The 24,360-nt window shown below is 48.7% G+C and overlaps 2 protein-coding genes and 1 non-coding gene across 3 annotated transcripts; all 3 read right to left on the bottom strand.

Moving 5' to 3' along the window:
* Positions 1 to 13,502: 13,502 nt before the first annotated feature.
* LOC127292079 (L-type lectin-domain containing receptor kinase SIT2) lies at positions 13,503 to 15,992 on the bottom strand. The gene has a single exon (XM_051321427.2). The coding sequence runs from the start codon at positions 15,839 to 15,841 to the stop codon at positions 13,697 to 13,699; it is 2,145 nt and encodes a 714-aa protein (XP_051177387.1). The 5' UTR covers positions 15,842 to 15,992; the 3' UTR covers positions 13,503 to 13,696.
* A 2,888-nt stretch (positions 15,993 to 18,880) lies between these two features.
* Positions 18,881 to 23,811, bottom strand: LOC127292077 (D-xylose-proton symporter-like 3, chloroplastic). The gene is made up of 14 exons (XM_051321426.1): positions 23,271 to 23,811; positions 23,042 to 23,142; positions 22,510 to 22,588; positions 22,328 to 22,387; positions 22,158 to 22,224; positions 21,938 to 22,062; positions 21,611 to 21,712; positions 21,113 to 21,490; positions 20,759 to 20,806; positions 20,555 to 20,617; positions 20,402 to 20,482; positions 19,752 to 19,850; positions 19,537 to 19,674; positions 18,881 to 19,329 (listed from the first exon to the last, which is right to left on the bottom strand). The coding sequence occupies exons 1-14, from the start codon at positions 23,499 to 23,501 to the stop codon at positions 19,195 to 19,197; spliced, it is 1,707 nt and encodes a 568-aa protein (XP_051177386.1). The 5' UTR covers positions 23,502 to 23,811; the 3' UTR covers positions 18,881 to 19,194.
* Positions 23,668 to 23,827, bottom strand: LOC127297746 (U1 spliceosomal RNA). Its single transcript, XR_007849436.1, has one exon. It is a non-coding gene; the product is annotated as a U1 spliceosomal RNA (small nuclear RNA).
* Positions 23,828 to 24,360: the final 533 nt, after the last annotated feature.

The raw sequence follows: 24,360 nt of genomic DNA, 5'->3' as shown, positions 1-24,360 counted from the left end.
AAACAAAAAAAAATATTGTAATTCAAATTGGCAAGATTGTAATTTTAGGTCCCAATCTTATATTTTTAGTTATTAGGTCATATATACACAAGATTGATGAATGAAATCTATTGTCTGTCACGAAAATTATGCTATGAATTTTCTATGGTTTTCAGAGGTTCATTTATGTGTTTTTTTACTTTTATTCTAACCAAACGCTGACTGTTGTATGTCTCGTGGGCCAACATAATGGACGTCCCACTAGCAGGCAATGAAGTGCAAAATACAGATGCGAAAATATAGCGTGGAGGAACTGCGCGGGGAGCAGCCCCATACGCGGGGTGTCAAAATTTTCGATCCACCTCGATTTTTTTTTTTTTGCGAAAAGGATCAGAATGCATTTATCCAAGATTCATACAGAAAAGCCCAAAAACAAAGAGAAATACAAAAGAGGTCCTTCTAGGCTTCCGCTTCGTCTCCGTGAGGCAACACGCTACGCCGGCATGGCCTCCCGCCACTCCTCCATGAAACCTTGGACTGGGAGGAGACCCCAGGCGGTCGGGGGGTCGACGCTCCTCGGCACCAGGGTGCCTCCATCTTGCACCGCAGACGACGAGGCGATCTTGGACAAGCACAACCAAACCTTCGAGATCTACACGAACTGGCACCGCCGTCCCACGGCCACCGGCGAGGGGAGAAGTCACCCGAGAGCTCCTCCGAGCGTCGAGCGAGAAGAGGGCAGCAGATCCGCGACGAAGCTCCTCGGGAGCCGCACCATCGGAGGAGGAGACCACCGCCTCGATTTAACCCCGCATCAGCCGCCAAGTCTTAACCCTCCCGATCTCCCACTCCGTGCGCCGCCCCGCATCCCCACTCCTCAACGAGCCTCCTTCCCCGCATATTCGCACGCTGCCGTCTGGATCCGTCATCGATGGTGTGTCACCCTTCTCTCCCAGCAACGCAGCGCCACCAAACTCTTCGTCCTCATCCTCAATAGACGTGGCTTGGATCTCAGAGACGGCGCACCGGCGAGCGGATCTTGGCGAGGAAGGCGGCAGCGGTCGCGACGCGGTGGTGGCCTTCATCTACTCCCAGATCTCACGGGGATTCAGATCTCCATCAGACCTTTGACCTTTCTCTAATGGATTATGGTGAATCTAAGTCCTATTTTGCCTTGTCGTCCATCTTGCGTTCTTACTGTCGCATGTCTGCATGCTTTCAATCTCTGTTTTGCTCCGATTTTCTGCTGCTGGGATGCGAGATAGTTGGAATATAGGAAGCAATATGTTTTTCATCTCTCTGTATCGTAATCTTCCTGCTCACGTCCACGGACATGGATGTCAAGGTGGGTCACGTTTGCACACCACCTATGTAGCTAGGTCGGTATCTCTGTGCACCGCCTGTTCCTTTTACTATTTTAGATAGAAAAAGGAGCTTTGTTGATGAAGATGTTAGGTAATTATGGTGTCTTTGGCAACCAACATATTAGTTACAGGTCGTAAATCTAGAAACCAGGTTTCAACAACACCACGTATGAGGTGCACACAGCCATCCTACCAAGTTCCATTTTGTTGTCATTTCTCTCTAAGTTCTGAATACTTCAAATTTCTAGTTGCAGGGCAAACTGCTTGATCAGTTAATAGATGCACAACCGAACTGTTTGAATCCTGAATAAAAGGCCCATTGACCAACGCCAAGGAGGAGAGGATGTCCAGCGGCTGGCGACGTTGGGCGATGCCGACGGCAGCGTAATTTCGTATATATGGCCGACATCTCTATTTTCCCTCATTATGTATTCTTTCTTGGCCTCATCTCGCTCTCCGTCGCCCCCTCCAGGCGACGGGCGAGCGCAACCCTAGCCTCCCGCCGCCACCTCCCCACCCCCTCTGCCCGCCCCCTCGTCGCCTCCCGAGGCCGCCGCCGGCTAAGCCGTGCGCCGCCAAGGACGGGGGCGGCGAGGATCTATGCCTCTCGGGCCTCCCGCATGGCCGTCTCGGAGGGAAGCCACCATGCCGGTCCCGGAGGTCGCCGTCGTCCGCGCTGGTCCCGCACGTGGCCTGCCGCCGTCCTGCTCGCCGCCGTCCTCGTCGCGTGCGTCGTCCACGCCGCGCCGTCTCTCGCGCGCCAGCCCTGGCAGCGGGATCCCGGCCGGCTTCGGCCTTCGCTGCACGGCTGCTCGTCGTCCGGCCACGGCGCGGCCTCTGCAGCTTGGGATGGCCGCGGTTTCCGCCAGGCACGGCGCTGCCTAGTGCGCCGCCGGCGCTCGCGCGCGGGGCTCTGTTGGGCGGGCTCCTGTGGGCTCAGATGGGCCCCTGCGGGCTCAGATGGGCCCCTGCGGGCCCCGATGGGCGCCCCCCAGCTCCGTTTTCTGCTTGGTGGACGGCAACAAGGCACCCTGCTCGGCGGGGCACCTCTTCTGCCAGGGCCTACGATGGGCCTGACGATAGACGACAGCGTTGACACTCCAGGCGAAAGCTTCGCACCATTGGTGCCGATGTTGGCGGTGCCCTTGGGTACCGTTTCCCCTGTTGAGGGCTTCATCGGGGAGCTTGGTCTCCTGCTGTCGCGAGTTCTTGCGTTCTCCGGGTGAAAACCTCTGCTCTTTGGAGCGGGCGGCGGCGACACACTGTGCCGTTACCTTCTTGAAGGCGCCGCTTTTGGAGTCCGTAGTCCTCGTGGTGTGGTAGATGTGTGGTAGTTGTGCTTGGTTGCCTTGTCGTCGAGGGTTGTGGATGCCGGGGCGGCGGCCCCGGACGGTTGACGTGCGCCGAGGCGGCGGCCTCGGATGGTCTTGCAGCGATGACTCCATGGGGTGTGGTCATGGTCTTGCAAGGCATGGGTGGCGTGTTCGTGCTGCGTGGGTAGCGAGCTCGTCGGCCCGGCCTACGCGACAGGGTGGTCGGTGTGGCTGGCAAGTCGGGGCGGCGGCCCCGGATCTTTTGGCGCGGCGTTCGTGGTCTGCGGGTGGACGCCTTGGTAGCTTGGGCTACAGGTCGTCCACACCGTGCGGCGTTGCGGCTCGCCTCCGAGCAGGGGACGTCGGAGCAGCGGCTCCGGGTTTGGTGGTGTGTGTTTGGTCGTCGGTGGTCTCGTTTCGTGTGGGCGATGAGGCCCCAACTTTTGTGCGGTTTTTTCGGCCGGTTTCCCTCATAAACTCGGCCTCTCTGTATGGTTTTTGGGCCCGGTTTCCCTAATTAACTGAGCCAAATCTTCTTCTATTAATATATCGAGCAGCTCACCTGCCGAATTCTCAAAAAAAAAAATGTATTCTTTCTTTGATTTTTTCTACTAATCGCCAACTCCTCATGTCCTATTAGTCTACGTTTCTTGATGTTCTGCACTAAAAACTGGACCAATAATAACTTTGCTGTTTTCATCTACTTTCTTTGCTTTGATCTGAGTAGGCATGTAATTGCTAGGTCAGAGACTGGCAATGGGCTGTTGGCATTGTAGTCTGAACATAACAGGCATGAGAATTGATATCCAATGACTGCAATAATAGTGAGATTTATTTCACTGAAAGTTATCTATGCTTTGTGCTATTTTGCAGGCTGCTCTAAGTTATTTTCTTGCCACGGGACCCTTGGTCAGCACTCTATTGTACAATGTAATATTTACAAATTAATAGACACTGTAAACGTGCAGTATGGTATTTGCAGGTAAGTTGCAACTCAAAATATTTAGATTCCTATGTTCTGCTCATCTTCTTTTATTTAATCTCAAATGCCCAGTGTTATTTTCGTATGTACTGATAAGGGATTGGATTTGGAAATTTCAATCGGTAAAAAAATTACGGAGCTAAAAAGAGCACCTTCCACTTATTAAGTTCTACTTATTATAATTGTTCTTTTGGTAGCTCTTGTTGTACATGATCTCCTAAATTAACATGCATGTTCTTTCTGTTGGCAGCTAACACAAATTAACTCTTCAAATCTTATATAGGTTAGCAATTTCTTAGTTAAATTAATTATCTACCATTTTGTGTTATTAGCTTTGTAGTCAGCTTCGTTTTGGACAATGGTGCTCATCAACATTGTATTCAGCCCTCTCAGTTTTTCTGTTATGTTAGTAGTAAATAAAGTTTTGCACCATCAACGTATTGGCATCAGTCAAATAAAATGCTCTTAAATAAAGTTGTGACACATGTGCATCATAATCAATAACATAAACTTGATGGTTGTTATTTATTGAACTCGTGTATGCATTGTTCACCATTGTCGTGCAGATGAACTTGTTATTGGCGTGAGTATTCCAAGAGAGAATTGTTCTTCCTTCTTGTTTATCATATTTGTGCTTTCTAATATGTTTTTAAAGTTTCAATTTTGTATTTGTGCTGCTCTCATAGAGATGTTATAGTGACGAGAAAGATTGATGGGAATTTTCCAGAGGTGACAAGGTTGTGGTTATAGTTTCAATAATCAACTAAATTATGTGGCCTTGGCAATTCTTTGTGGTAGAGGCGTAGAGAAAGCTAATGTTGGTTCAAGAATGTGGAAGATATTGATGTATAAGTAGATCAGATATACAAGGAAATGTATACTAAGATTGAAAACAAGTTTATGTAATTTTTTGTTCGGATTTTGTTTTGTTGTCAATATTGTAATTTGTTAGTTTTACTTACTTCAATGTGCTATTTCACACTAGTAATATTGGTATTTATTTATTGTAATAAACATCTTAGTATATTAAGATATTTATTACGAATATGAAATTTGTGGATGTCTTGTGCTTCAGTTTCTCTCATTTTTCAATGGTGGCAAGCATCATAAAAACAATTAATTAACTTACCATCTTTAATGATTTTATTAAATAAATGTATATTTCATAAATTGAGCACCTAATTACATGTTTAATAATAAAAAAGAATACATCAGTTATGCTGCACTAGTAACATTCAAGTGGTGTTATGAAGCTTAATAAATGTTACTAATTATGTTATTGTAGGTATAATATTATGTTACTACCAATATTCTATGTCTATGAAAATATGTTACCGATGGTGTTACTATAGTTACAAATATGTGCTACTAACGCATCTCGTAACACATAATATGCATGTTACTAGAACATAAATTGTAACATTGTTTCCAATATATGGTAACAATTATCATGTGTGGCTAGGGACACCACTTAGTAACACGGCCTAATGGAACACATTTCGGAATCTGTTACTACATGGCCTAGTAACATAGTTTTGGACCAGTAGTAACACAAGACTGTGTTACCAAAGCTCTGTCCTGTTGTAGTGCATGAGGGGGGTGGCCGGCCACCCTTGGTGGAGTCCACCTGGGACTCCACCCCTCTAGGGTTGGCTGGCCATGGGAGGTGGAGTCCCTTCGGGACTCCGTCTTCCAAAGTGATTTCTTCCGGACTTTTCTAGAACCTTCTAGAACCTTCCATAAATGCACCGGATTATTTTCAAACTTATAAAATGACTTCCTATATATGAATCTTATTCTCCGGACCATTCCGGAACTCCTCGTGATGTCCGGGATCCCATCCGAGACTCCGAACAAAACTTCGAACTCCATTCCATATTCAAGTTCTACTAATACGACATCAAACCTTAAGTGTGTCACCCTACGGTTCGCGAACTATGTAGACATGGTTGAGAACTCTCTCCGACCAATAACCAATAGCGGGATCTGGAGATCCATAATGGCTCCCACATATTCAACGATGACTTAGTGATCGAATGAACCATTCACATATGATACTGATTCCCTTTGTCACGCGATATTTTACTTGTCCGAGGTTTGATCATCGGTATCTCTCTATACCTTGTTCAACCTCGTCTCCTGACAAGTACTCTTTACTCGTACCGTGGTATGTGGTCTCTTATGAACCATTCATATGCCTGCAAGCTATTTTAGACGACATTCCACCGAGAGGGACCAGAGTATATCTATCCGTCATCGGGATGGACAAATCTCACTGTTGATCCATATGCCTCAACTCATACTTTCTGGATACTTAATCCCACATTTATAACCACCCATTTACGTAGTGGCGTTTGATGTAATCAAAGTACCTTTCCGGTATAAGTGATTTACATGATCTCATGGTCGAAAGGACTAGGTAACTATGTATCGAAAGCTTATAGCAAATAACTTAATGACGTGATCTTATGCTACGCTTAATTGGGTGTGTCCATTACATCATTCATATAATGATATAACCTTGTTATTAATAACATCCAATGTTCATGATTATGAAACTAATCATCTATTAATCAACAAGCTAGTTAAGAGGCTTACTACGAACTCATTGTTTGTTTACATAACACACATGTATCAATGTTTCGGTTAATACAATTATAGCATGGTATATAAACATTTATCATAAACATAAAGATATATAATAACCACTTTTATTATTGCCTCTTGGGCATATCTCCAACATTATTAGCAATAAGAGCATCATATTCTTCTTGCATAGCTTGCTTCCAATTATCATCAATGAGAGCCTCAGAAAGATTCTTGGGTTCACCTGTAGTTATCAGAAAAGCATAACGTACTGTGCCATCGATATATTTTTTCGGATTTTTTATACCTTTTTGTAGTCTAGTTTGAACACCAGACACAGGAGGGGGTGCAGGTGGAAGAGGCATAGAAGATCCTGAAGAATCTGCATGGATTTCACTGACATCAATCATTGGAGAATCTGCAATCATTGGAGAATTATTGGCTGCAGGTGGCGGGGACCGCGCCCCAGCCCGAGGCGGGGACAGCGACCGCTGTCGCGGCGACGTGGCAAGCGCGGAGTGGGGAGCAGCTGCAGATGGCGGGGCCCGGGCGGGAAGCACGCGGTCGGACACGCGGGCGAGCGCGCTGTCGCCCAGCAGCGTGGCGGACGGAGATTGGCGCGGACTTGGGGAGCCGCGCGGCGACGCGGGAGACGCGGCCGGACTGGCGGCACCTGACAGCGCACAATCTGAGGAGGATGCCAAATCTGCCTCGGGATCGCCAGTAGCAGCACTTGTCGCTTCAGCATGCGATATGGCATCATTTGATGTGCTTTTTCCAGCATTTTCTTCAGAATTTGACGCTGATTGTGAATCTGAATTTGTTGGTGTCTCCGCAGCAACAACCTGTGAAGAAGAATCAGGAGGAACAATATGCAAATAGTGGTCATTAGTATGCATGCCCCTATCAGTAGATGCCAATGGAGTGTTGTCATGTGGAAGGAGAAGAATTTCTTCACGAAGACGCCGACCAGCATTAGGATGAAGCTCAGCAAAAGGGAAAACATTCTCATCAAAGACAACATCACGAGAGACATATACACGCCCGGTGGACACATCAAGACATTTAACACCTTTATGACGAGGACTATAACCAAGAAAAACACAACGTTTAGAGCGGAAAGAGAGTTTGTGTTTGTTATAAGGACGAAGGTTGGGCCAACACGCACAGCCAAAAACACGAAGAGGCTCATAGTTGGGTTTAACTTGGAGAAGTTTGTCGATAGGGGTCTCATAATTAAGGACTTTTGTGGGAAGCATATTGATGAGAAAAACAGTTGTGATGAAAGCATCATCCCAAAACTTGAGAGGCATAGAAGCATTGGCAAGAATAGCAAGGCCAACTTCAACAATGTGATGGTGCTTGCGTTCAGCAGAACCGTTTTTTTTATGAGCATGAGGACATGAGACATGATGAACAATACCAACACGTTGAAAGAAGCTATTCAATTTCTCATATTCACCACCCCAATCAGTTTGCATGGTGAGAATTTTGCGACCAAATTGGCGCTCAACATATTGTTGAAAATCAAGAAAAACTTGATATACTTCAGAGCGTTTCTTAAGCAAATAAATCCAAGTAAACTTGCTATAATCATCAATGAAACTTACATAATATGAATGTTTGCCTATGCCTACAGATAGAGGAGCAGGACCCCATACATCAGAAAAGATTTGCTCCAAAGGAACAGTAGACACACTAGTGGATACAGGGTATGGTAACTGATGACTCTTAGCCTGTTGGCACGGATCACATATGTAAGGACTTATATCTGGGGAATGTAAAAGTTTATGCTTCCTAAGAATTTGCTGAACAATAAACGAAGATGGATGGCCTAGGCGACGATGTCACGTGGAGGATGAAGGCTTGACAGTGGCAAGAGCATGCTTGGAGAGGTCTGAAGAAACTGGAACTAGAGGGTATAGGCCACCATGACAAGGACCTCTAAACACGGTGCACTTCGTTACCTGATCCTTAATCAAAAAAAAGAAAGGGTGAATTTCCATATAACAATTATTGTCGAGACTAAGTTTATGGGCAGAAAGAAGACTCATGGATGCTTCAGGAACATGTAAAATGTTCCAAAGTTGTATGAAGCTATCAGGGGTGTGCAAAACAGAATGACCAATATGTGCAATGTCCATACCTTGTCCACTAGCATTGTTGACTTGATCTCGGCCCTGATATGGTTCATGAACATTTAACTTGTTGAGTTGACACTACTAGGAAAAGGCCTAGCCGTAAGATTGCTAACAGTGGCGCACCACTAAATAGGTGCGCCACTACTATATAGCAGTGGCGCACTAAAAAGTGGTGCTCCACTGCTAACCTATTACCAATGGCGCACTAGTATAGTGCTGCGCCACTACTAATTGTGAGACTGGGTTATAAACAGGTCTAGAGTTACCAGTGGCGCACCACATATAGGTGCGCCATTGCTAGCCAATGCTAGCAATAGCGCATTGCGTGATGAAATAGCAATAGCGCATTGTGTGTGCTGCGCCACTATGCTACCGGCCGCACTTTCCCCAGATCCACATTCTCTCTCCAGTCTCCACCCACCCACCGCTCTCTCTCCAACTCCAAACCGCAACGTCTTCCCCAGACCTCGTAGATGATGGGTGTTTTGAATGTCCGCACTTTCCCCAGACCTCGCGATGTCCCCTGTCTCACCGCCGCTTCTACACCGCCCTCCACACCGCCGTGCTCGCGCTGTCCCCGAGCCAGACCACCACTTCTGCCGGCGTCCAGGACCGCTCACCCTGCCCCAGGTCCCTAATCTCCCCCAGCCCCAGTTCCTCTCCCCACACCCAGATCCTTCTCCCGCATCTCGCGGCCCCCGTCGAAGGCTTGGAGGCGAGCGGCGAAGGCGTGCGGCCCCGACGGCCATGGATGCGAAGTCGAATCGCCGGCCTGGTCCTCTCCCCTGAAGCAACGACGGCAGCAGCAGCACGTCGAGCAGCGACGAGCCCCACGGTGCCGGCGGCGAGGTCGTGGAGCATCGCGAGCGCTGACTCCCCAGGTGCCTATCAGCGCCGTCGTCCCCTGTCCAGCACCGCCGTCCCCTGTCCAGCACCGCCGTCGGCGGGCGCGATCCGACGGGGCGTGGCGTGGAGGCGCTCGAGATTGTCGAGCTCGCGACGGTGCTGGCCAGCCGCCGCCGCCTCCACCAACCAGCCAGCCGCCGGCGCCACCACCAACCGGCCAGCCACCGGCGCCACCACCAACCGGCCAACCGCTGCCAAAGGTTGATCTAGATCTAGATGGCATTTTGTAATTAGGCCCCTGTAAAATTTCTGATGTGGATCTAGATCTGAATCTGACGTTTTTGCCCAAGACCCCAGTAACATTTGAAATCAACCCGCAGTGCGTGGTCCTGGTGGCCAGCTTTTATTTTTTTTAATGCAAAACACCTTAGCAGTGGCGCATGTTGATGATTGATGTAGTGCGCCATTGTTACAGTGAAATACTAGTGGCGCACTGAGTGGTGCGCCACTGCTAAGACTTAGCAGTGGCGTGATAGTAGTGGCGCACCACTAGTGCGCCACTGATGGCAAAAAGTGGTGCGCCACTGATGGCAAAAAGTGGTGCGCCACTGATTGCCTGTTTTCTAGTAGTGTGACCAGTGACATGATTGGTGGCACCTGTGTCTATGTACCAATTTGTATCAATGCCATAAGCACCTTTAGGTTCTTTTGGTGGCTTGTCATCATCATCATCATCACCATATCGCCACCAACACTCATTAGCTGGATGCCCTTCCTTCTTGCAGATTTGACAGAAAACACCTTCCTGCCATGGTGTGGTGCGGCGATCCTTCTTGCCTCCTTTCTTGGGACGGTCCTGGCGAGGACGCTGCTGCTGCTGGGGAGGACGGGGCGGACGAGGCTATTGCTGTGGGGGAGGCATGTATGGCGGCATGTATGAAGCAGGAGCAAACGGCTGCTGATATGGCGGCATATAAGGTCCTGGCTGATATGATGTATATTGGGGGGTCATCGGTATGTAAGAGGGAGGTTGAAACTGATGCGCCGGAGGCATGTAAGGGGTCGGCTGGTACTGATGTGCCGGAGGCATGTAAGGGGTCGGCTGCTGCTGATTTGCTGGAGGCATGTAAGGGGCCGGCTGATGGGACAGGTGTGGAGGCAGGTACGGTGCAGGACCTGAGGGCCGCGGAGGACCGCCTCCATATCCAGTGCTCGAAACACGAGGTGCAGCATTGACGGATGACATAAACCCCGAAGTAGTCTGACCCGTGGTAGAGAGCATAGCATCACAGTTCTCATAAGAAAGCAGTTGAGAGCACATGTCATTGAGAGATGTAGACGGAACAACTTTGAGAGCAGCAAAAAAAAACATTGTAAGATCCATCAAGTCCATTCATGATATAATCCTTGAGTTCATCATCATCAACAGTCTTCCCTGCAGTGGCCAACTCAGACGCAAAACCTTTCATCTTGGTGATATACTGCTGAGCTGTCATGTCCAGTTTCTTGGTATTAATAAGAGCACCTCGGATGTTGGAAACCCTAGATTTGGATTGGGAGGAGAACAGCTCATGGATAGCACTCCAGATTTCAGCAGCATGGACCATACCATAGACATGAGAGAGGATATCTTCAGACAGAGAATTAACAATGTAGCTCACAACCTGCTGATCCCGTGTGATCTAGGTATCATAGGCAGGGTTGGGGAGTTGAACCTTTTTCTTGTCAGCATCCTCAGAATCAACAAACTCAGGCGGCGGCAGATCAGAACCTTCAAGCATGCGCATAACTCGGGCGCCACGGAGGTGGGGCAGAACCTGAGCTCTTGGTGGCAGGGGGCACCAATAGTTGGCACCCCTCCAGACGAGGAAGAAGACGCCATCTGAGCGGAGTTTTGGTGCGGCAGAGAATCAGCAGAAATCGCTGCCGTGGCCGGCTGGCGTGGTAGAATTTTGATGAAATCTGCTGTCGCGGCAGAGGGTATAGGCTAGGGTTTGTCGGTGTATAGGCTAGGGTTTGTGGTTGTAGGGTTGTTTGGGATGCTCAAACCGATCTGAGGAAGGGAATTGGCCGGCGGTTTGTAGAGATCGATGGAGGAGCCCATCGATGATGTCCTGTGGAGCTTGGCGTCGGCGACGGGAAGGAGAGTCCCGAGGGCGGCAGCGCTAGATGTCGTAGGAAAAGGAGAGGCCTGATACCATGTTGATTTTGGGAGGAACGGTCGTACCCTCTTTCGAGGGACCGGTTGCATGTTATATAGGTGGAAACATCCCCCACAAGGCAATTACAGAGTTTGGTACGTATACAATTGGTGTACTACACCATATTGTATACGTACCCATATTACATATCTAATATATATGACTCCCCGTGCAAGTTATGTGCCAGATGCACCCTACATTTCACGTGAGTCAATTGAAGACACTCTGGAGGAGCATACCTAGAAACAATGAGCTTGTGGTGCAGTGGATTATTAAGTCGATCAATCTCTAAGTTGGGATTCAGCATATGAAGATGTTGGGTTCATTCGGAAGATACTTCCCGGTTTTGCCACTTGAGGACGAGTGTGATCTTCATGAGGTGTACATTCATGATCCCGAAGATTCCTAACCGTGGTTAGCGCTAAGGGGCTTCCTCCATATCGCATCCAACTTTTTTCAATAAAGGGAATATATTAATATCAAGAGATACCAATTACACCCAGCCTCTGCAACAACGCACCACTCTAATGGCACTACGGATGCACACAGCCAAAAAAAGGAAAATAAAACTAAGAAACAAAAGTCCCGCTACAGTATCTCAGGCCTAACAACAGCAATACATCCACCGCCAAAATAACAATTACAGACTCTCCAAAAACGACGCCACCAAGAAGAGAACAGTACATGCTCAAACACCGTCGTCGCCCGATCAAAGATCTTAGGTTTTCACCCTGAAGATAGTCCCCGCTCTCAAAACAATGCCTGCACCAAGGTCATTGCCAGGCACAACCAGTTAAGGCCAGACCTTGGGTTTTCACCCCGAAAGGTAGGACTCTGCCCTTCACCTGTGTTGTCGCCCCCACTTTCATACCACTGATGTGAAGCCCAGAACACCAAGCAAGTCCCTCAACAGAGCGGAGACTTGAACCTCCCTTAGCTAGTCCTCCCCTCCGGCTTTCATGAAATTCTCTTCTTCCGACTTTCATCATGGATCCATAGTCACTTGATGTCAACACAGAAAAAGAGCTTCGCGCCGCTCCCTCTAGAACCAATCGGTCGGAATAAATGCATGGGTGCGCACGACCGAATACCTCCGATCCAGCAAACTCCAGGCAAAGCACTGTTACATTCACCGGCGGAGCCTTCCGGAACTCAACCCACCGGCCAGATCACGAGTCCAGGCCTCCGGTAGGTCCTCCTCTTCACGCAAGAGAGGCCCTAGGACCGCCGCCTTTATTCAGGTCAGACCCCCACGTCGGCGACCATCCCGGACTGGCCAAACCAACCCTCCACCGGCGACACCATCGCCGGCTTCCAAGCACCTCCACCTCGTCGCCGGATCGCGGTGATAGATCAAAAGATCCACCACCACCAACCGCAGGCCGACCCTCTCCGGCGAAGAAGAGGGCCACCTCCTCCGTCGAACCCAAGGTTGCTGCCTCGGGCGCCCTCGTGTCGCGGAAGAAGCCCGAGATCACCTCCACGCACCGACGAGAGGCGGGGGGGGGGGGGGGGCATGGCGCAGACCGAGGGTCTGGCCGCAGCCCACCACCAGCCCCTACCGGTGTGCTGCGGGTGGAAGCCTACGGGAGGGGAGGGGAGGGACCGCAACGCGAGAGCCGCCGCCTCCCATCACCATCCGCGCCGGCCTCCGCCGTATGTGTCGAGGAGGGGAGAGCCCGTCCGCCGTCCGCCGTCCCCCACGACAGCGAGGAAAGCCCCCCCCCGCCACGCCCCAAGGGACTTTGCCCCGGCGGCGGCGGTTAGGGTTGGGGTGAGGGTCGGGAGGGGGTTGGGTTCTGGTCCTATCGCAATCAACTTTTATGTTAATTGACTCATCCTTTTGCTTTGCTTTTCTCACCACTATCTCTCCAAATTACCTTTTGATTGAGCTTGTGTTAGGTTTTTTTTTTTTTTGCGGGTAAGCTTGTGTTAGGTTTGAGTTAACTACATCATCATACACATATTGCAAGAAGACATGGTCCCATACAATGCTTCACTAGAGTCGCAATGGTTTAGAGGAAACAACTGATTTGATCCTCTTGAAGAGGTAGGAGGCGGCGGCTACTGAGGCATTGAGACTTGAGAGATGAAGTTGAAGTTGGGCATTTTCATCTATTTTTTTGTTTTTGTTTCTAGTATCTGTATAGAAGGAGATGAAGTTGGGGCCCTAGATATAAAGATCTAAAGGTCTAGAAAAATCTGGCCGTCACACCATTTGAAAAAGAGTATATAGGTTGTTCCCAATATATTTGCTGAATCTAACTCCAACGGAAATCAATCCCTACTCATTGAACAGTAGCTGCCGTTTCTCGTCGGCGGAGGGCGACGAGGACGACGTCCGCGTCGTGGCCATGGTGATCATCTCGGACGACGCCGGGAAGGATATGCCTGACATGCCGACGAACTCGTCGAACGCCTCGCTGTACTCAAACAGTGTTATGCTTTGGCCGAGATCATTCGGCGACATCTCCGGCGCCGGCGCGGCGCCTTCCAGGATCTTCACCACCTGCCTCATGCTCGGCCGTCGCAGCGAGTCCGGGTGCGAGCACAGCAGCCCAAGCTTGAGGACCAACTCGAGGTCGTCCTCGTCGACGCACTCGCCCATCCTCGGATCCCTCGCTTCCTTGATCTTCCCGGCCTTCCAGTGCTGGAGGACGAGCTCCACGAGCCCCGGCGGCGAGTCGTCGGTGTCCGATCTGTGGAACACCACGGGCCTCCGGCCGCACGCCACCTCGAGCAGGAAAGCCCCGAAGGCGTAGACGTCGGAGCTCGTGGTGGCCTTGCCAGTCTTGCTCATCTCCGGCGCAATGTACCCGAGAGTCCCGACGACGCGCGTCGTCTGCGATTCGCCGCCGTGGTCGTAGAGACGAGCGAGGCCGAAGTCGCTGAGCTTGCCGTTCATATCGGCGTCGAGGAGCACGTTGCCGGCCTTGATGTCCCGGTGCACCACCACCTGCTCCCACCCCTCGTGCAGGTACAGCAGCCCGGCCGCGACGTCCCGGAGGATCCTGCCGCGCTGCTCCCAGCTAAGCCCCGCCGCCTGACGATCGGCCCTACCATAAAGGTGCTGATCCAGGCTGCCGTTCGGCATGTAGTCGTAGACGAGCACCAGTTCGCCGCTCCGCCGGCAGTAACCGAGGAGCTGCACCAGGTTGCGGTGGCGCAACTGGCTCATGCTCGCGATCTCCGACACGAACTCCCGGAGCCCCTGCCGCGACCCCTGGGACACTACCTTGACGGCGACCTCGGCACCGGACCTCGGGAGCACGCCCCGGTACACACAGCCGAAGCCCCCGGTGCCGATGACGTCGCGGAAGCCATTGGTTGCGCCGTGCAGCTCTCTGTAGCTGATCCTGTGCGGGCCATATTGCCTCTCCCAGTCTTCTTCCTCTTCGGCGAACTGCCGCCGGCGCCGCCGCGCATAGAGCGCCCCGGCGACCGCCGACGCCAGGAGAAGGACCACGACGGCCAGGACGAGCAGCGTCATGGGTAGTAGCAGAGGCGGCGGCGATTTCTTGTTAGATGATTCCGGGGACGACGGGAGCTTCGGGAGCTGCGAGAGGTCGAGGTCCTGGGCGCGGCCGCCGCCCAGGCGAAAGCTCCAGCCAAGAACGTAGTGCGAGCTCGCGGCGGCGCCGTTCGCCCCGGAGAAGCCGACGTACGTGTCGTCGGCCACGACGGATGACGAGAGATTGAGGTTGCACGACACAAGCGGCACGGCCGGCCTGGGGGTCCCCGCGGGCGACACCGTCACCTCCATGCGCGCGCTGGCGCCGTCGTACTCGATCCACACCTGAATCGGCTCGGCACCGTTCAGGTTGATGTTCTCGAACCTCCCGCCGCCGGCGCCGTCGTCACGCCAGTACCCGGTGGGGGTGGCGTGAACGGAGTGCAGCCCGTTGACGTCGATGCCGACGTGGTTCTCGTCCACGTCACCGAACTCCGCGTCCATAACCGTGTCGAACTCGACGGCGACGATGAGGCTCGTGCCGTTTCCCAGGCTGTCCGACGTGTTGAAGAGGCCGAGGTACTTGCCGGCGACGGAGCCCGGGACGGCGACCGACGGCGCGAGCGCGAAGGCCAGGCCGTGGCCGTGTGCGTCCGGGTAGCGCGGCACGATGCCGATCACGAAGGTGGTCGAGAAGGAGAGAGGCGCGCCGGTGGTGGCATCCCGGAAGCGGAGGGGCGCAGGGTGGAAGCCGTGGCCGAACACCTCCTTGGTGTCGTTGGTGAGCCGCAGGAGACCACCAGAGCTGTCCGATGGGGCGAGCACGGCGGCCGCGCCGGTTGTCATCACGCTGCCGTTGGCGAACCCCGCGTACAAGAACTCGTCGGTGCCAGCGACATACCGAGCGAGGAGGAGGAGGAGCAAGATCACCGGGGCCAGCTCGATCGGCCGCCGGCGCCGCGGCCGATGCAGAAGCATGGCGAATTAACTGGCCGCGATCTAACAATCAGTGGAGCAGAATGTGGGTGACTAAGTAAGGGGTAGAATAGGGAAGTGGTCTTTGGCGGGAAGTGGACGGCATTGAGGTGAGCACAGGTTGAGGTTGCCTCCGCGGAGCTGACAAGGATGGCTGGACGGGGAAGATGAAGAGGCCGGTGTTGGAAATGAACGAACCAGTGGATTTGTTTGTTTTCTTGCTGGTGTCAGTTTCGTAGTTGACTGGGGAATTTTTAATTTTTATAATTATAATGTAACTGGAACCGGGCATTTGTACACCTAAAGCTGAACACCTTTTTTGCAATTTGGTCTCACACTTGTGGAATTTTGTCTGACTTGGACATTAACTTTTCTCATTATCTTAGAAATATCAAATAGTATCGATTTCCTTTTTGTCTTGCATGTATACCTTCCTCTATCTTCTAAATTCTTGTAAAATTAATGTGAATCATAGAAGGAGCAACAGTCATGACTTCTTAACCAGTCGGTTATGCTGTGCATTTTTCGTGTGTCGAGAAGATGGTTCATGTGTTCTGAGAAATACAGATTGCAAATGTGGTGATAGCAAAGTAGACAAACATTGGAGTCACTTCAAGAGTTTGATCCAAGGTCTTTTTTTCTATATTCTTATAAGAAAACAAGGCGATAGGGATTTCTTTAAATCAAAGAGACCTAGAGTGTACGATGAGGTTGCCACTTGTACCCCATCATCAAGTATTCATCGAGCTTCCTTCATTCGCTTCTCAAGAGGATTCAAATGGCTCTTGGGAGCATACAGCCCCGAGATGAAGAATAAATTCAAATTAACTACTGAAATAGCAAAAGATTTGGAAAGATTACATGTGGAAATGTTTGATTTGAGCTATTTCTAGTACATTTCCATAACTTTGAGCATTAATTACTACGGAAAAATCATCATCGACACCATGAAGTTGATATTTCCAGATCTTGTATGTACTAAAGATTCGATTTTTAGCGTATTAATATTATATTTTCCTGAATATCTCATAGAATTAAGTGGCAAAGTTTATAAGTTTTAAAGATTGCGTTGATATTTAGGAAAAAAAAAAAAAGCTTGGACTCCCTCTAGTTTAAAATAATTGCCCAAAAAATGGATGTATCTACACACCATAGGGAGTACATATTTCTGATCGAAGGGAAGGGTGTATTTGTATATATGCAGTCCAAAAGATACCAAACTTCATTCTTCGGTACATAAAATGACACTTAAATACTCCAAGATCGTGTCGGTATTCAAGTAACAAAAGCACTCCAAGGCTGTGTCGATATTGAAAGAAGATAGTAAGTACATATATAATTGGAAGCTTGGAGCATTCGGGCTATGTGCTAAACCCTAAACCGGAAACAAAAGGTACCCTCTGTCCCACTATCCCACCGAGATTGTCTGAGAATTGTTAAAATTTAGATATATCTAAACACTAAATACACCTACATACATTTAAATTTTAACAAATATTAGACAAACTTCATGGGACGGAGGGAGTAGTATAACCGTAGTGACCCGTAAACTTGGTTCATTTCCCTTGGAACCACTAAAAGTAGTGTGGAGAATAGTCAGTCTACCGGACCGGAAGGCGCCTTGATTACCTGCCGGTCGACGCTGGTTTTGCTACAGACGGTCCCCGCTTGGTCCGTCGTCGACGTCCACACTACAAGCTAGTACGACGTCAAGCGGCCCTCGTGCGAATGTATCAAACTTAATCTGCCAACGAACAACTGACACTACTGCTAGTAGCATCCCTACATTCCAAGCTAGCCAGCCACTCACTGCTGTAGATAGCTCTACCTCAGCTGCTCAACAATGTTAATTAGGTCAAAGTCAAAGTGGTCACTTTGACATAAGCACGTATGTTAGATCCATGATCACATTATTATGTTATGATTAAGCCTTCCTTTCGATTATCCTCGTCACTGTTCCCCTTTCTCCCCACGAAGAGAGAGCTTCCCAGATGCATATATGGTCCTAAAAAATACTAATCGCTCAGAAGAAAACGTCAATAATTACAATCCTGAGCAATTGTCGCCGTCAGTTCAGTGGGCAGTTGTTTATGTAATTTAGTTTCGCTAATCGTGGGAGCTAATGGGCGTTTTGTGCCATTTCGTTCTCTCTTGGCGTGTGTTGACGTTGGACGCCCGGTACATAATTGCCCGGCCCAACCCTTGAGCGTCACCAACAGTGTACGATCGCCCTGCCGACCTGTTCTTCGCATCCCCATCGACCTATCAGACTGACCTGGCTTATACGGAGTAGAATGTTTTCTTTTGTGTACAGTACATTTTGTTGAACGAAACCACTCGAACCAGTGATGAGGAAATTGATGGATGGGGAGATGGACTAAACATACTGTATATAGGAAGAAATGCACGTCTCTAATTTGGCAAGCTCACTGTATTTTCCTGGATTTATTTTAGTGCGCGTTACCTCTTTGCATCTCCCTACGTATAACGCCGGTACACCATGACCACATGTACTTGGACGGGATACGGGCAAGATACATAGGTCGGATCATCTGGACAGGAACAGGAGCAAGCGCCAAATACTGCGGATGGGCCTATTTTAAATGCTTAAAACAATGGCAATAATTGTGGTGTCTCTGTACGCCTCATTTTCACTTGACGATCAGGTTGACTTGCAATAGTATATGTGTGTTTAATTTGTGTGGGTCAGATTAAACAAGACTAGGGGCGAACGCGTTACGCCCCGGTTAATAGCGATGTTGATCATGGCTCGTGCTTTTGGCTGTCAGATTACCAACAGAACAGGTAAACATAACTCGCATAAACAATCTCTAAGCCAGCACAGTTCGTCGATATACTATTATGTTCACGGCGACCATACGTGGATGGCAAACTACCCAGCTGACATGAAGCGACGAGTGATTTAGCCGTGTCCTAATGGAATGGAATACGAGTGTTACAATGTTCAACCTCCATGAATTTTTGTGTCCTTTTAAAATGGCGACAGTGTATTTTGTTAAGTGCGATGTGGACGCAGCTGGATGGCGATTTGACTTTCCCTTTGACGATAGATATACATTTACACATATACTGTTAACATCAGCATCAGAGTTACACGCATGAACGAACATGAGGCCGTGTAAGCGTGGTCGTCACTAGTAGTAGAACTACAGATGCATGTACAGCTATATCAACTTACATACTACCTCCGTTCTAAAGTAAGTGTCGCAACTTTGTCTAGATATTTTAATCATAGATACATCTGTATTTAGATAAAGTTGCAACACTTATTTTAGTACGGAGGGACTACGTACACAAACAAAATCAGCATGAAGAGCTTTACACCGTGTGTGTTTTCACTTCAGGATCTTAGACTCGATATCCTCCAGGCTCAGCCCTTTGGTCTCTGGAACGATGAGGATGACAAACACAAGGGCGAGCACCGATATGGCTGCAAACAGAAGGAAGATGTTGGCTGGGCCAAGGTACCCCTGTAAACATAAAAAAGCCGGGTTATTTGGTTGGCGCACGTGCTCGGTTTGTTCACACATCTGTCGGCTGCACACTATTTTCTATGGTTATGTAGGTTGTGCCATTACAGGGTCAGGATTAGCGCAAGAACAGGATACATGTAGAAATGGTTGTTCAGCAATTGACGAAAAAATAACTAAGGAGAACAGAGTTTGTGTAGACATTACCTGCAAAGGTGAGAAGGCAAATGTCACCAAAGCATTTGAGCCAAAATTTGTAAGTACCGCAAGGCTGATTCCACGTCCCCTTGTTCGGAGCGGGAAGATCTCAGAGACCATCAACCAGCTTATTGGACCAAACGACACCTGAAACGCAACAAAAACTCAGTGTCTTGTACTCACTTAGCACTCATAGACTCCCCCTACACAAGTAAAATACCAACCTGGTAAGAGCCAACGTATAGAAGCAAAGCACCAACAGCAACATAAGGGAAGCCATTCAGAATCTTGTAGTATGCTGCTAGAAGCAACAGTGCGATGGTCTGCATTTCCAGGTTGAGGAAGAAAGCGTAAGGATTACTCATTCAGAACTAAAAGAAAACTAGAGAAAAGGCATTCTGAACCTACTAATATCATGTATACAACTGTTCAAATGTCGGATCAAACTTACCGAAGTTACAAGGTTTTTTTTAGAAACTAATCATAAATTGTAGATTTATGTTCATAATCTATCGTTCAGTATCTATGCCTAGTAGGAGTCAAATAGGTGGTGAGGACTGAGGACGGCACTTTCTGTTCCAAACCATATATACAGTACATAAAGGATTACATTCAGAACTAAGAAAGGAAACTAGAGATAAGGCACTCCGAACCTACAATATCATGTATACAGCTGTTCAGATGTCTGATGAAACTTACTGAAGTTACAAAGGTTTTTAACAATCTAAGTCATAATGGTAGATTTATGTTCATAATCTATCGTTGAGTATCTATGCCTAGTAGGAGTCAAATAGGTGGTGAGGAGCGAGGACGGCGCTTTCTGTTCCAAATCATATAGCTTACACAAGACATAGAAAAGAGCAAAGTTACTCACAATTCCACTAACTCCTCCTATCAACAATGGCCGCCTTCCAAGATCATCGACTTTAAACACCGCAAAACCTGTCATCAGAAACTGCAAAAAGGATAGAACTGTTACATTTTATGATCTATGGTGTACAGTAATGAGCTAGCTCCATAGTATTACCTTGAACAGCCCAATCAAAATCGACACTTTTGCAGCATCAGATGCAGCTGAAAACCCAGCAGTCTACAGAAGACAGACATAGATAACAAATTATATTGTATGCATCAAAGCAATGCAGCAATACGACAATCTATAATGCTCCTACTTCCATTTCGTTTAATATCAAAAGAACCAATTGAACAGCTCCGGGCAAAACTGAGGTACCTGAAGAATGGAGGTTGCGTAGTATAGAACACTTGGCTGGCCTGTTATCTGCCAGGTAAGAGTTTAGCACTTTAGCTTACTTGGTGTCATCAATAAGTTAAGTTCATATATTAATCAATATTATGAATGTTAGTAGGCCCAAAGTAGTTTGAGATTAATACACGAATAATTCTAGAATTTTTCATTATGGATTCAACCTCTCAAGCCAAAAGAAAACTTATTTTATATTACGAGGTAGATGCAAAGGACCTTTGACTTCAGCTTAAAGGCACGGATAATTTCAAAATTATGAAAGGATGGTCATATTTTAAATTTAGTTTATCTGCTTATTAGCGGGGCTGAAAGGACAAATACCTGTTGGAAGAGAACCAGTCCTCCTCCAATAGTGAAGGCCTTCAAGCTTGCTCCCTCGAATACTTGGAAAATGCTTCCTTCGGATTCCTGATCTGCATAGGCAGCCCTAATTGAGGCGAGATTATTTTCAACCTCATCTGTCAAAACCTTGTCACTTGCTGACGGGCCCTTCAGTCTTCTCAGGGCTTGTATTGCTTTCTTTTTGTTGTCTTCCACAGGACTTTTTCCTTGCACTGCCCTTAGAAGCAGCCATCTAGGTGAAGGTGGTAGAGTCCACATACCAACAGCCATTATAGCTGCCAGCGGAGCACCAAAACCAAACATGTACCGCCATCCTCCTACAACATCAATTTCAAGGCTCCCTACGAGGTATCCAAACTGTAAAATGTTATATTAATAAATGGTCAGTTAGGCATTAAAACGTATACAGAGGTGTGATTATAACATCTGTAAGAGAGAACATAGTTTTTTTAAGGCAATGTAGGAGGAGAGAGTTACCAGTATTCCTAATACAATGAACAGCTCCTTCAAGGATATCAATGTTCCACGTATTTGTGGAGGACATGTCTCTGCAATATAAAGAGGAGCACCATGCATTGCCTGGCATAGAGGACCATGGCGGTTCAGTGGCATAACTATAAAGTGACAGAACAGGATTGCTTTAATATCTCTTCCAGGCTAAGGTTGATCATGGATATGCTCCTTTCAATTATATTCCTCTCAGTTTCCACGTGTCGGTATATTGAATATCTAAGTACTGGTACCCACAAGTTCATCTGCCCATATTCATTTGAACCAAATAGTTATGGTTGCAGAGCTACTCACCAAACCAATGCCAATTCCGTAAAGGAGACGGCCTATGATCAGAACTACAAAATTAGGAGCAAATCCAGTGACCAAAGCACCAGAAATATATAATCCAGCTGCCGTTATCAATTCTACTCTTCTGCCTGCAGCAAGATGTGTAGTAGCAGTTATTTAGTTTCAAGTGCAATGAATTTATACATAGTAAGGAACATTGAAGTACTCCGTAGTTTCAAATCACCTAGAAAATCTGCAATGCGGTACGCGAGAATTGATCCGCCAAGAGCACCATAAAGTGAACCACTCGCCTAAATAACAGGACAATAAAGCTCATTAAGCACAAGAATGTTCTTGATTACGAACGCGGAGCGAAAAAGCTTATAAAGCACAGGAATCTTCCAAAAGGATTACCACAAGCCCTAGCTGCACGGAAGAGAGGCCGAACCAAGTGGTACCACTGAGAGTAGCAGACTGAAGAATGAGGAAGCAACCGTGTGAGAGTGAGCGTCAGATATATGGTCTGAAGCTGAAATCGATAAACCAAACAGAATTGCTATGACAAGACATTGTGGAACCGCCAAACTGAGACTTACGTGCACAGATATGGTCGCTCCTGAAGTCGCTCCAATGTCATATCCGAAAAGGAGACCACCCAATGCAGGGAACACAAACCTAGATTCCGAACATTGGCCCATTAGTATTGGAAGCTCAACGTGCTCGAGAATTGTGCCTCTACATATTTATCTTCCAATTGATAAACCAGATAGAATTGCTACGACGAGTAACAATGGATCAAATCGAGATGCAACATAGTCTGTAGTCAAAATGATATGGAAACATGACTATCCTAAACTATGCGATTCCCTTTTTATGATTACTTAAAGCAGAAGGATCATGGTTTATAACATGGAAAAAAATCCTGGCAGAGTATGGGCAGCATGACAGAATACAATGTTGAATAAGGTAGTGCATTTCTTACAATGCATTCTGCTCATGTACTTATGCTATGGTAGAACCCTAATTCCACATGGCAATTGGTTTGATAAATTGACGCGATCTGGAAGGTGGAATGGAGCCACAAATGCATTATCCCCAAGGCACTGATTGGGCCAGCAATGGACTTACGGGAGGATGATGGCCGCCAGCGAGTAGTCGGCCTCCGCGGCGGCGCCTCCACCTCCGGCGCCCACCGAAGCCTCCTCGGCGCCCTGCGCGTGCGTCCGCACCTGCACATCACCACCCCCCATCTCGTCAGAACCCGCCGCGCACCCAGATGGTGGCGCCCCAGAATAGAAGGCGCGCGCGTGAATTGGCTATATTTGGGCGGTTTGAGGACTGGGGCCGTGCGCCGTACTCGGAGCCGACGGTGAGTGGCGGCCGCCCCGGGGTGGAGCAGCGGCTCGGCGTCCCGCCCTGGCGACGACACGTGGAAGGCGTCCATCCCCGCGGCGGCGCGGGCGTGAGAGTGGAGTCCACGGAGGCGGCGGCCGGGGTTAGAGGTGGGAGCGCGCGAGGCGACGACGCGGACGGCGGAGGCGGCCGTAGCGAGTGGCGAGGGGAGGCAGATGCTGGACGCCATGGCCATTCTCTCCTAGGCTTAAAGCTTGGCCGCGCGGGTTTGCAATCCTCATTATTAAATGTCCAAATTGAGAACTCATTCACGAAACAAGGCCCAAATGAACCGACAAATCTTAACTCGGGACCCATCAACCAAGCAAGTCAAGGACCAAAATTTAATTTTCGAGAATTGGCAGGGGCCGCGCGGACGCGTACCCCCTCTACCACAAATTACGACGTCCACTCTCCCACTTGGGGAGATGGTAAGCCAGCGCACCCACCAAGTGCAATGTGGGCCACTAGCCTAGGCCACGAGGCTTCCTGATCCCCCGTCGACCCCGTCCAGGTAAGTATGGAACAATGTCGCACCTGTACCTCCTTTTATAGCGTGCTCTCCCGTCCGATCTTGTCCGGCTGGGCGAGGTGGGACTAAACCACCGAAGCGCAGCAGCCGCGTGCGGGACAGCAGCATCCTCTCGTACGTTAGATGGGCTCGCATTTGTACAAGCTTGGGCGGGCCTTCGCAAATTACCAGCGACGTACGTGGGCCTTAAGAGCTGCGATAGCTGTGCCAATCTGGCTGAGGTATTTTTCCAAGTCCCATTATCTCCTGTATTCGACTCATTGCAGTGTCTCCTCTCCTCTCTAACAGAAAACAAGTTTACCTTTTCTTTCTTCTAAAATATTTTTGGGGTAAGAGAGAGCATCTTGTGGATGCACGTAGGTCTAACGAGTTTTTGGGGGGTCACAGAGATGATCACTCAACATATAGTTAGAAACGGAATTACAAGAAATATGAAGTATCCCGTGAAAGAAAAAACAACCTGTGGATACACATCGGCGATCGAAGCTGCCAAAGCTTGGAATGCATTCTCCACCTAGCTAAC

Source organism: Lolium perenne, chromosome 4 (assembly GCF_019359855.2).
Source record: "Lolium perenne isolate Kyuss_39 chromosome 4, Kyuss_2.0, whole genome shotgun sequence".
NCBI classification, from domain to species: domain Eukaryota; kingdom Viridiplantae; phylum Streptophyta; class Magnoliopsida; order Poales; family Poaceae; genus Lolium; species Lolium perenne.
The sequence above is the reverse complement of the archived record's forward strand: the minus strand, read 5'-3'. Positions and strand labels throughout refer to the sequence as shown.

Bases quoted from the DNA above. Each gene is read 5' to 3' on its own strand.
- LOC127292079 (XM_051321427.2), bottom strand. From the start codon at position 15,841: ATGCTTCTGCATCGGCCGCGGCGCCGGCGGCCGATCGAGCTGGCCCCG.
- LOC127292077 (XM_051321426.1), bottom strand. From the start codon at position 23,501: ATGGCCATGGCGTCCAGCATCTGCCTCCCCTCGCCACTCGCTACGGCC. The intron at 20,483-20,554 runs GTAATACTATGG...TCCTTTTTGCAG, and splicing joins TTTTGATTGGGCTGTTCAAG to TTTCTGATGACAGGTTTTGC. The intron at 19,675-19,751 runs GTTGGTATTTTA...GTTGCGTTTCAG, and splicing joins TATACGTTGGCTCTTACCAG to GTGTCGTTTGGTCCAATAAG.